Consider the following 12,212-nt stretch of genomic DNA (forward strand, 5'->3'; position numbering starts at 1 on the left):
TGCGCGAATCAAGCTGACGTTTGTTGCTTGATAGACGCTAACGCACAACTACAACTACCGCATTTGTCCAGGACTACACGTAGTACGAGCGGAAACCGAGGTAAGCGGATATGACGCGATTGACTGGCGACTCCCAGCTCACCCCTGCTCATACGCCCCGTTTCCTTGGTTAAAATCTCAATTTTCTCGCGATTTAAACATTGTTTGAAACATTTGGAATATTGTGAGTTATCATCATAACTAAATAAATAACACTAGCCTTGTGATTTTGGGATATTTGAATGCAAAAATCTTAGGTATTCCACCTTTAAGAGAAATGTCCCATGTTTAGACATACTTCAGTGAAGCAGTCTTTATAAGAATGTGTAAATGTCTCGACATGCGCAGGTCTATGACGTGTTTTCCATGGGAAAAAAAAATAATGGAGCTTCCTGGTTAACACAGAGCAGCATAAAACGAAAGCCCCAACAAAACCTGTTGAAATTACCCACTGACAGACTCAAGTGTTAGCCTATTACACAGACTCTGTTTCACCATTCTGAGGTTTTAGTTTAGAGAACTATAAACACAGTGTATTTTATTGAGAATGTTTAGAATGCTTTAGTTTGTGTGGTATCATGGTGTAGGCAGTTTTATAGAAATTGTGGATGAGACTTTTAGTTTGGTTTGTTCTATGAAAGGCCTGAGACAAAATTAAAAAAAATAATAATAATAGAAATCCAAATAAAACATTTCAGAAAAACGTTCAATGAACGAAGTATAACATGACTTTTGCCCGTTTACTCTACCCCCCCCCCCCCCCACTAACCCCAATGCATGCTTTAGAAGCCAATAAGCAAAAAAACATAATGTTTGACTGTTTAACGTGGGCCTATAAGCTGAATGATATTGAATCATTGTACAGAAATGCTATTGTGACACTGATCATAGGTGCAAAAATGACAGTTTTAGGCATGAGATGTGACTGAGAGTGGAAAAACATAGTCTTCGCTATCCGTGCGCAGGTGTATGACGTGTTTTCCATGGAAAAAAAAAATAATGTAGCTTCCTGGTTAACACAGATCAGCATAAAACAAAAGCCCAGACAAAACCTGTTCAAATTCCCCACTGACAGACTCAAGTGTTAGCCAATTTCCCACACTCAGTTTCATCATTCTGAGGTTTTAATTTAGAGAAGTATAAACATAGCAGTGTATTTACATAGCTCTTACTGAGAATTGTCTGAGTGCTTTTAGTTTGTATAGTAGAGCACAATGGTGTAGGCAGATTTATAGACTACATAAAAAACATAATTAAGTATCTATAATTTGTTTGACAGCATAGTTATGAAATGTCCAAGCTCTTTTCCTGTTGAAGATTAAGGAATAAAAACATAACAGTGTCATCTAAATATATCATATTTACAGACTTCAGACTAGCATATTTTTTATTTGTAGAAAATATAAAAATACAATTTATTTCACAGACTCAGATATCAAATATACCGGTAGGTTTAGAAATGTCTTTACATTTTGAAATGAAAAAAAAAAAGTTGAATAATAAACAAACATGATGCGAATGGCAAGAAAAGTAATACGTCGTCATGTTTTCAAAGAGTATTAAGGCAAAGCGCTTCTTATTGTTTCTATGTCGCAAATTCTATACAAACATGTAGTTATTAAAAGTAAAGTTTCCTATAACTGGTGATACTTTCAAAGGAATTATTCGTTGGAATTGTACAGATGAATAAGCAAATATCTACCATTTGTTTTAACAGCACAGAATGATAAGAACCGTCTTGGCCTTGTTATCAAGCCTTTAAAATTTGCATTTGCAAATGTGACTCGGTGTCGCATTTACCATTGCGTGTGTAATTGTGATCAATAACAAAGAAAAATGAACATGAAGAATAATCATGCATTACCTCTTCGAGCATTGAAGCACTTTTCAAAGTCTTCATGTAGAAACAGTGAAACCTAAATGCAAGGTCTTGGCTTTTTTGAGTGTACATAAACAATGAACATTTGCATAGATCTTATACTGGTCATATTTCTTTGTAACTGTTGCTTTGTAACTTTGCATGTTACATATAAAAAACAAAATTCAGTGCTTCAGTTATAGCACAGCTAATACGACTGATATGAAGTGTCTATTTCAATTTTGGTTGAAAAAAGCAAAGAGGGCCACAAACTTTGCTTCTCTAATGATGTGGGATCTAGGCCGGTGCTGTTGGAGGATTTCAGCGCTCCACATTCTTTAAGTGCTTGTTCGGTTCTGATGCTCGTGCTCAACTGTCCTTTTGTGCCCTTTGTTAAGCCTTCCAAAGCCTGATACCCACCATCACTTGGTGCGACGCTGCCACCATCGACAAACAGAGAAGGATATACTGGATTTTTACTAATGATGAGATTTTTCAATAACTTTTCCTCAGAATCAACATCGTTTGAAAGGTTCAAACTAACATCCGCATCATTTCCCTGGTTCACACCGCTGTTGAAGGGCTGATATCCATCTTCCAAAACATCATTAATGGGAACGTTAAACTGGCTCTTGTTCATATCAACACTCGTAGAGGAGTTTTCAAAGCTAGAAATGTCAGATTGACAGGAATGAACCAGGAAAGATGAATTATCATTGGTCGATGTCAAATACGTCATGTTGCTGAAAACCGATGACCCAGAGCAGTTGCCCGAATCTCTTTTAGCACGGTTGTGATCTCCTGAGTAACTGAAATCAAAACCCTCGACTTGCTGATTGCTGGGTGTTTTGTTGGCTGAGAGAAAGGATATGAAATCCTTCTCCCGGGCACGTTCGACACGTGATAAGACGTTGCAATTCTCCTTGTCACTACCAGAATCAAAACCAGCCTGGCCATAATCGTCTGCCCCTGACTCAAAACTGTGGGAACTTTTCTCATTGTTTGTATCAACTGATAATGTGGAGATCCTGTAGAGAGACAAACATGTTGAGGCGTTATTAATCAGAACTAGAGCGATGCTAGTCTGTCATGTGTTTCGGACGTTTTTGGGAAAACTTACAACTTCTTTTTGTCCTCAAAGTCCAGTGTTGGAATCTCTACATGGATCGAGGAGAAGTCCATAATGGAAGGAGGCAAAATATGACCCTATTAATCAAAAATAAAAATACAAAATAGGGTAAGAAAAGGGTATCTACATAAATGATGTAATATTATGATTATTGGTGCCTATTTGTATCTTTCTCCAACCTTCTCTTCTCCAATATTGGCATCTATTTTTGGCTTGGAGATCTTGTCCCACCAATTCATCTTCACCCTGTAGCGTGGAAGTAAATTGTGTCAAAAACTAAATTTGTGGAGGATGCACAAAGGAATACTGTAGCAAAAATGCCAAATGGAGAATGATGGCGAGACACAAAACAGAGATCTTACCTCAAAACACAGATGAAGGTAGTACAAATGATGACGATTAAAACAACACATAGAACCGGAACCATCGTTTTGAGTAATTCATTTGGAGATGAGGCTGTGGAGCACATATAGATTGATCAGGATTATTGAAGAGCATTAAAACACACACATTCATAACTATGAGAACAGAACACATTGACTTACAGCTGGTGAACTCAACTGGTGCGCTCTGGTCACTCAGTATCTCGTGATTGTTATAATCTGTGCTCATTCTTGCTGTCAGAATGTAGTTGGTGTTTGGCTGGAGATTTCTGTCCACAATCTCATAGAATCCCACAGAGTTTTGCTTATTCATGGACATCTGTATGGATGAAGTGTTTATTTTATTTCTTTATGATACATCTATATGTGAACATGCATAAATTCATTTCATATCATCTCCCTTACGGTTTCATTTTCTCCTTCAGGCCTATACGTCAGATGTATTTCCAAATTATCTGAAAAAAATGTTTTCTCATACTTGTCATCCCAAGTTATTTTAAAATCTCCATTTTTAGTCTTCTGCACTGATACGACTGGGGTTTTTGGTTTGACTGGAGAGAATGAAAATCACATATTTGTAGATGTGTCAGATAAGGCCAGAACACCTTTTTTTTTAAATTTCAGAATATTTAAAAGTATGAAAAAGCATAACAATTATACTCACTGAAGTCCATTGTCACAAATGTTTTGCTTAATAAAACATTTGTTCCATTCACAAGTGTAGTAGAGAATTCCTCTGTTAAAACAAACCCATCGACTTTAATTTTGCATTCACAGTCGGCACTGTGATGACTTCTCTCAAAGGTGCATGTTTGTAACCTGCAATATAAGAGTAAATAGTGTCAGTTGATTGCTAAATGAACAGTAAATCATTTTAGTTATATTTATAGAGGAGTTGAACAAATACATACGCATCTATTCCACTATTTCTGATGTTGAGTTTGTATCCAGAGCAATTTATGAGGCCGTCAAACCAGAAACTGCATTTCATTTCTGTCTCATAGTCATTGAAACACTTCAAGTCCTTCTCTGTGGGTTCTACAGAGATTTATGAGATGGAAAATAAAAGAAGTCACTATCAGAAATGACCAAGGTACAAGTTGTTTTGTTAAAGTAAAAGTTGTTTTTGACAGTAAAACACTGCATAAAAAAAACATAAAAGTGGTGTCATCTGAATCAGTTTTTAATAATTCGTATTCGTTATAAAACATTGATCCACATCAGCTTGTCATCAACGATTAAATATACTCAGCAGAAGGGAACGCCACTAACTTAAAACGGTGTAGGCTATAGAGCTAAACATTTGGAAACAATTGTGAGAGTGACACACACACACACACACACACACACACACATGAAAGCAGAACAGATAGCTACACAAGGGGATATAATAAAATCACAAAGTGACAAATAGGGCAAGAACAAGAGTTCATGCTTAGCTAAATAAACATTTACCGTAACAAAGTGTTTGGCAGATGAGTGTGAGGATGATCTGACAAAGAAGAAATGTGGAAAACATCCTGTACTTCCTATAAGCATATAATATCATTAATCTTTAAACAATTACATACAAAATGTAAAAAATATGATATCCAGACAAAATATAGTTTTCTCATACCTTTTGACTGTAACTATAGGACAGTTCGTTGCTGCGTTCGCAGAGTAAAAGAAACTAAAAGAAAAAATAGAAAATAAAAGAAACCGAATTTAACGACCACTCTGTAGACAAATTAAACATATGATGTCAGTCACAGACGCATAAAAACAACATACGACGAACAGTTTAAACCGTGTAAATGCTGCTCTACCCACCATAAGCTTCCCTTTTCGCCCACACAACATGGAAGTGGACCTTTCCAGGAACACACGCACGCAGACAGTAAACTTTTGCTGTTCCACCACAGTCCCGCCCCGCGCGCGACCGAGCTGTTCCTGAATCCTGACTGCGCGCTCACGCTCACCTTTCTCTAGGCTCTGCTCAAGCTCAAGGATAGGAAAACTAAGGAGAAAACAAACATACCGCCCGTCAGAAATAAACAGGATTAGTCTTCGTTATAACGTGTTGTTTATTAGGTACATTTTGCCAATAAACACAAAGGAAATTGTTATGCAAGACTGTCAAAAAAGGGAAGCGCAAAATGAAATTGCATTCCAGATAAACAATGCAATTGATTTCAGTTCCTGTACCGTTTTTTATTATTATTTATTTATTATAATTTATTTGTTTACCTCTCTGCAACACAGTTTCAGGGGGGCAGATTTATTTTCAAATCTTTAAAAACAGAAACAATGGTAGCTTATGGTTGTATTGAATGTGATTTTGCCGAGTTACAGTAAGAACGGGTCTTTCAACCCTGCCTGACTCCTCATGCGCGCACTCACTTGTGACATTAGGGACGCCATATGGTTGCAAACGGCACGACAGTATTTCACATTTAGATACAAAGTCCATTATGTAAATACTAGTAGTCATCGGCAGATTTGGCACGAGTTTAACAGTACAACATGGCCTGCTGGCAATATTCCAGCAAACACAAAGCTTTTTAAAACGTAGTTGTGTTTGCTTTTTTATAATCACATAAACCAACCATGACAGCAACACTCCCAGACAGACAGCAACATAGTTCAGCCCACATCTGGTACGCATGGAATCCACACAGATTTCGACATGTTGCTGTCTGGGCTACATAATGTCATAACCTCACCATGACAAAACATATGTGTTTTGGCTTTTATCTGTTTCTGTTTTAGATCGTAATGTGGCTCGATCCTATTCCATTTGCTCAAGGAGTTTATGCCACCTTCTGATTAATGGGTGTTTGTAAATTTGTTTGCAAACAAATTTTGTTTTGTAGGTTGTAAATGTAGGCTAGATTTGTTTGCAACTTTACAATGATGTATGTGTCTTATGTTCAAAACGAATCAAATGCATGCCATATTAATATTGGTCAGTTTTGATGCACGTGGGATCCTATTTTAGTTGTCTTTCTGCTAGAAGATTATTTGTCCGAATAATATAAATTAATCTGAAAATAGTGCTTTTGAGTTGTGTGAAACAGTCTTGCCATGTACGAACAGTCTTCCAATTAATATGTCCCTCTTCATTGTTATTGTTTTAAATGTGGATTGACATTTCAAAGATGATTTTCAGGGTTAAAAAGTGATCATTGCGAAATCAATTCCTACTGAACACAGATTTTTTTTTTTAACTTTAAACAAACATGTCCTTAAAAGGTCATGCTTACCATTTTTGTCAAATATAATGAAAGCTTTACATAAAACTGTACATTTTTTTATATTTATGTATTTCAGAAGTAGCATGCAATTGTCACTAAATTATTATGATTTATATTAACTTAAAATATGATAATATCGGCTGATATAATAATATGATATAATAATATAATTTAATATCGGGATGATAGACGATTTTTTCCCTAAAAAGTGTGCAGGATGCAGTGTGCACTGCGTAGGGAACTTAAGTCACGTGATCGGAAGTGTTTGTAGTCGGACCCCGCGAATGTTGCACGCAAAGTGGACATCTCGGCGGCACAACTTTCAATTTGAAAACGAGATATATCCAGCTGCAGACCCGCAGCACCACCAGTTTCAGAACCCCAGCGCCAGAACCGGAAGTGAAGGAGGGGCGGAATTATTATTATTGCATTATAATTATTTTAGCAAGCATGTAAGGACAAACCGGGCCTTGAGTTCCTCATTTGATACATTGTAAGTTAAATTTAAACAAAATTGTTTAAACCTCCAATGATTGTCTTGTTTTATATCTTTCAAAGCTTTATATACAAAGTTACTCCTTCATAAAAACCAAAAAACAAAGGTCTTATCTTCCTAAATCTACACGTAAACTGCTTAGCTAAAATTATTAAACTGTTATACATTAAAATAGAGTCTGGTTGAACCAGGCTACATTAAAATGCCCATAAGTTTCAAGTATTATTTTTTTCACCATCATGATCAGGAAGTAACTCGTAATACAATGAAACGAATAACTGAAACTGTGTTCAATTATTTTACACAAAATCAATGTTTTAAAATGCTTATTGTACAGTAATGTATAGCATCATAACATACGTAGAGAGTAGGACGTTTCTTGTTCAATAAAAGCTGTTTCATGTGTAAAATACCCTCCAAATTACGTTAGGTGGCGTTATTAGGTTTCAAATCTAAGCTCCGCCCCTCAATTACGTTCCTGGCGCTGGTGTTGGTTAGAATCGAACGCCGCCCCTCACTTTCGGTTCTGGCGCTGGGGTTCTGAAACTGGTGGTGCTGCGGGTCTACTCTGCAGCTGGATACTATAGTTGAAAACAGGTATGTGAGGAGGAGATCAACACTCGAGAGCTATAACTGTTAAATATAAATCTGTCTCGTTCAGACTACGATGTCGTTTTTTGAATGTCCGGACAAACGCATGCTTGATTTGACGTAGCATGTCGCGCATCTTCGTGGCTTGCAGTAATTTTGTACATTCGTGCTGGAAGACATGTATATTAATGTATATTACCACAAATCCTTGTTCGCACTAACACTAAAGAATTGGTCGAAAGACTGTTGTTATTTGTTGACATCTAAACGTTATAATACGGTGTAGCTACAAGCTAGAACAGAATAATAACGATGATACCTAAAGATGAAGTCAAATAAATCTTAAAATGACCACCTGTGTACCATTACCGTGGGAACATCATCATATTTGAACTATTGTTTAGTTGATCTCAAGTAACGTTATTGTCTAGGTAGTATATAACGGTTCTCCAAATGTAATTGTCATATAACGTTAAGTATATCATCTTACCTAACTGAGCCTAACTCACGTTTTGCAGGTTTGAGAAATTGTGTTCATCAAGATATGTGTTTTCCAGCTCAAGAGGACATTAAGCGGAATGTCCCGAGCAATGGGAGACAGTCACAGGCGCTTCTTGCAGACCATGATGAGCAATGGCATCATCAGTGCATCTCAGGCTGAAGCACTACACAAACACTGCTGTGAGACCCATGGAGGTACGAAGAAAATTCAATTCAAATTTATTTGTATAGCGCTTTTCACAATACATATTGTTTCAAAGCGCAGCTTTACAGAAAGTGCTTTTCAGAAATTACATTTTTAGTTAACCATGTATTAATTTAGGGCATAATAACATATTGTCGGCATCAAATGCGAGAACGCCCTTCCCACCTTTAGTGGACTTAGATATCCTAGGAATGACCAGAAGCTTCAAATTTAGTGATCTTAAAGAATGCGGTGGGTTGTAGGGCGATAGAAGGTCCATTAAACCATTTAGGGCTTTATAGGTCAGTAGTAATACTTGTAATTGATACGAAACTAAATAGGTAACCAGTGTAGAGATGATAAAATCGGTGTTATATGATCATATTTTCTTGACCCAGTAAGAACTCTAGCAGCTACATTTTGGACTAACTGTAGCTTGTCTTGTTTATTACGGATGCAGGACAACCAGCTAATAAAGCATTACAGTAATCTAGTCTCGAGGTCATGAATGCATGAACTAACATTTCTGCATCAGAAACAGATAGCATGTTACGTAGCTTAGCAATGTGGACAAACTCTTTTGGATCATTTGTTTATCATTTCATTTTTATTCTGCACTAAAGGCAAAATTATTATTTTGTTGATGTTGTTGTTTGTATATAGTAGTATATAAGTGTCCTGTTTGAATTATGCATCTTTCTTGCTTTTCTAGCGCACTATGTGGCAGACAGATTAGATGATTTCATTAATGTCATCAACTCTCAGCTTCAGCCCTTGTTCATGTACATCAGGAAAGGCATGTCTGAAGAAAATGGACTGGAGTATTATGCCTTGGTTGGTTGAGTCTAATCGATATACGCATCTTCTTAATTCATGTGTTTGATGTTATATTTGATTTATGCATTAATATAATGATATTAGTGTTATAATAAACTTGTGTTTTGGCAATGTAGTATATTATATTATCAAAACAGAAATGACGTTTCATCTGTTATTCAGGTAAACATGACCGATACAGAGATAACAAGAATGGCGTCTGATTATGCAGATAATGAACTGGAATTATTCCGAAAAACGGTATGTTTAATCACATTTTATTTATATATATATATTTTTTGGATCCCTCTGACCTGCAAGACATTCGTTATGTATATTAAATCTCAAACAAAGGCATCAGAAAACAATCAAAGAAAGCCATATTTGCTTCTTAAATTTAGCACATGATGCACTGGCTAATACATAATTAACTAAAACATAACAACAACGATGTACTAAAATGGAAAAGCTTTTGCTTTTGAAAATGCACAAACATGCATAAAATTTCCTTTATATTCATAACATATGTCATGTCATGATTATTAAGGTGTCATGTTAGTCTTATGCACACCCCTTCAAGTAAAGTGTTACCAAAAATTATTTCTGAGCAGTAAATCAGAATTGAGCGTTTGGGGGTTGAATAATTATGACATTAAAAAAATCCAATAACCGATCCTTACTAAAACCTGTTGGTTTGTTTATATATATATATATATATATATATATATATATATATATATATATATTTATATATATATTTATCTCCTGCCGTTGTTTCTTCTGTCAGATGGATCTGATTGTGGACTCTGAGAGCGGCTCTGCTTCCTCCACTGATATTTTAAACTGTGCCGACAGCCTCCGAACAAAGAAACTGAAGAAAAAAGAAACCGAGCATGTCTTGAATAAATTTGTCCAGGACAAATGGTTAAATGAGGTATACATTTTCAGATATATTTAAGTATTTTAAATACCTCACTACCCTCAAAAGCAATTAATTGCTGTTTTTGTTCTGCTACTTTAGAAAGACGGTGAATACACTCTTAGTGTCCGCTGCGTTGTGGAGATGGAACAGTATATGCGCACAATCTATCAGGATCTCATCAAAGTGTGTCATGTGTGCCACAACATTGCCCTGCAGGTATACATACACACACATACGAGTAAAAGTCATGAACTTTTTTTTTTTTCTTGTGATCAATATTTTTTATTTTAAGTTAATATACCAGAGACAAATCAAGGCTCACTGAACTATATACAAACAGATGCCATGAGAACTCTCCACATATAAGAATATATATATATATATATATAAATAAAAGTCATGAACTTTCAATTATTGAGGAAATCCAGCTTTAGAACTCATTTGATGTGAAGGGCTCGTGTATCTTGCTTAATATCCGAGTAGTTGAATTTTCTGTTAGTTATGTATTCAAATAGTTTTTTTTCCATAGAATTGACTGGGGTTGGCTGACTTTTATGGCATTTTCAGACATGGGAAACTGCAAACAAAATGTTTTCTTTTATATTCAGTGCCAAATGTGTGAAAACCCAGCATGTGGAATCAAGGTGCACCTCCCGTGTGCTGCTAGATATTTCAGAGCACGCAGTGACCCTCATTGCCCAGCATGCAATGATTTCTGGCCTCACGAGATTCCAGGTGAGCTGTTGTTATTAAAGAGATAGTTCACCCAAAAATCTCAATTCTGTGATCATTTACTCATCCTCAAGCTGTTCCAAACCTGTATGCATTTCTTTCTTCTGTTGAACACAAACGAAGATATTTTGAAGAATGTTGATGACAGGTGGTGGACCCCATTGACTTCCATAGTAGGAAAAAAAATATTAAGTTAGCCATTGGCTACCATCAAATGTGTGGTTACTGGCATTCTTCAAAATATGTTCAACAGAAAAAAGAAACTCATACAGGTTTAGAACAACTTGAGGGTGAGTGAATGATAGAATTTAAATTTTTGGGTAAACCAACCCCAATTGCTCCATCGATCTTATATTATAACTGCAGAGTTGTTTACTCCAGAAGGTTTCAAATATCAAAATTGTCATGCCTTTTTCATTCCTATCTGCAGAAATGCAGCGTTTCCAGTCACAGAGTTCACAAAATCCACCTTCATCATCCAGAGAGAACACTGCACCCATACCGTCCCGGCGCTCGAGGAGGTCATAGTCTCAAATCCTGCTGATCCATCGCTTCAGCTGTTTTGGTTTATTTCAAGTGCTTCCTTGTAAGAGTCTAAGATTGTTTTTTACATGTATTGTTATTGAATAAGTTTGTTTCTCAATTCCACTTCTTTTGTTGTTCGAATTTGAATTCTAGATCAAATTGTTTATGCAAATAAACTAATGTTTCTTTTTTTTGCTCTTATAGAAATGTTTGCTGTAGAATTTGAGCACATTTGTTGTATGGTTGCCAAGATAAAAAGTTTTTTTTTTTGAGAAGCATATTGTTCTTTCAATCCAATACCCTTTTTAGAAGGGAAGTTGATCAAAAATTAAATTGCTTAATAAATACAATCTTTACTAAAAAATGACTTCAAGTTATTTGCAAAGTTGTAAATATGGTAATTCAATTTAGTAATACTTCCTGTGACCACTGAACCGAACGAAAATCAAGACCAGTAGTTCAAACTGATAAAATATATAGCTTGACAAAATATCAGAAGGGTTTGTTTTTTAAATCAAAATGAAGGCTTTTTATGACCTATTTCAACACCTGCTAATATTAAACCATAAAATAACAGTACATTTCAAACTACAATTTACAGTTAAAATATATAGGTTTTGACAAAGAAAATATTTTAGAAAATGCTAAACCTCACATTTCAGTTGCAAAACCATTTTTAAGAAAATAGATGAGTTAAAATTATAAATATTATCTATATTTAAAGTGAATATAAATATATGAATATAAATATAAACCCAAAAGGTCTAGAATGAATTGTCATTGCATTAAATGTTGGATGC

General features: G+C 35.6%; 2 protein-coding genes across 5 annotated transcripts; one reads left to right on the forward strand and one right to left on the reverse strand.

Moving 5' to 3' along the window:
- Positions 1 to 1,408: 1,408 nt before the first annotated feature.
- il4r.1 (interleukin 4 receptor, tandem duplicate 1) lies at positions 1,409 to 5,350 on the reverse strand. 3 transcript variants are annotated; one of them, XM_089128748.1, is made up of 11 exons: positions 5,222 to 5,350; positions 5,028 to 5,081; positions 4,865 to 4,938; positions 4,321 to 4,447; positions 4,074 to 4,228; positions 3,815 to 3,960; positions 3,572 to 3,728; positions 3,389 to 3,482; positions 3,206 to 3,272; positions 3,018 to 3,103; positions 1,409 to 2,925 (listed from the first exon to the last, which is right to left on the reverse strand). In XM_089128748.1, the coding sequence occupies exons 3-11, from the start codon at positions 4,926 to 4,928 to the stop codon at positions 2,106 to 2,108; spliced, it is 1,716 nt and encodes a 571-aa protein (XP_088984874.1). In that variant the 5' UTR covers positions 4,929 to 4,938; positions 5,028 to 5,081; positions 5,222 to 5,350; the 3' UTR covers positions 1,409 to 2,105. The 3 variants fall into 3 exon arrangements, with proteins under 3 accessions (XP_088984874.1, XP_039543156.2, XP_088984873.1); XM_039687222.2 differs by having other exon boundaries at positions 5,028 to 5,128; positions 5,222 to 5,326; XM_089128747.1 differs by having other exon boundaries at positions 3,815 to 3,864; positions 5,222 to 5,256.
- Positions 5,351 to 6,882: 1,532 nt separating this feature from the next.
- nsmce1 (NSE1 component of SMC5/6 complex) lies at positions 6,883 to 11,762 on the forward strand. Of its 2 annotated transcripts, none has more exons than XM_089128751.1 (8): positions 6,883 to 6,979; positions 8,287 to 8,428; positions 9,130 to 9,251; positions 9,417 to 9,494; positions 10,021 to 10,167; positions 10,255 to 10,371; positions 10,764 to 10,890; positions 11,318 to 11,762. In XM_089128751.1, the coding sequence occupies exons 2-8, from the start codon at positions 8,311 to 8,313 to the stop codon at positions 11,413 to 11,415; spliced, it is 807 nt and encodes a 268-aa protein (XP_088984877.1). In that variant the 5' UTR covers positions 6,883 to 6,979; positions 8,287 to 8,310; the 3' UTR covers positions 11,416 to 11,762. The 2 variants fall into 2 exon arrangements, with proteins under 2 accessions (XP_088984877.1, XP_039543149.2); XM_039687215.2 differs by lacking the exon at positions 6,883 to 6,979 and adding an exon at positions 7,246 to 7,738 and having other exon boundaries at positions 8,290 to 8,428.
- Positions 11,763 to 12,212: the final 450 nt, after the last annotated feature.

The sequence above is a fragment of the Pimephales promelas genome, chromosome 3 (genome assembly GCF_988280905.1).
Source record: "Pimephales promelas chromosome 3, fPimPro1.hap1.1, whole genome shotgun sequence".
NCBI lineage: Eukaryota > Metazoa > Chordata > Actinopteri > Cypriniformes > Leuciscidae > Pimephales > Pimephales promelas.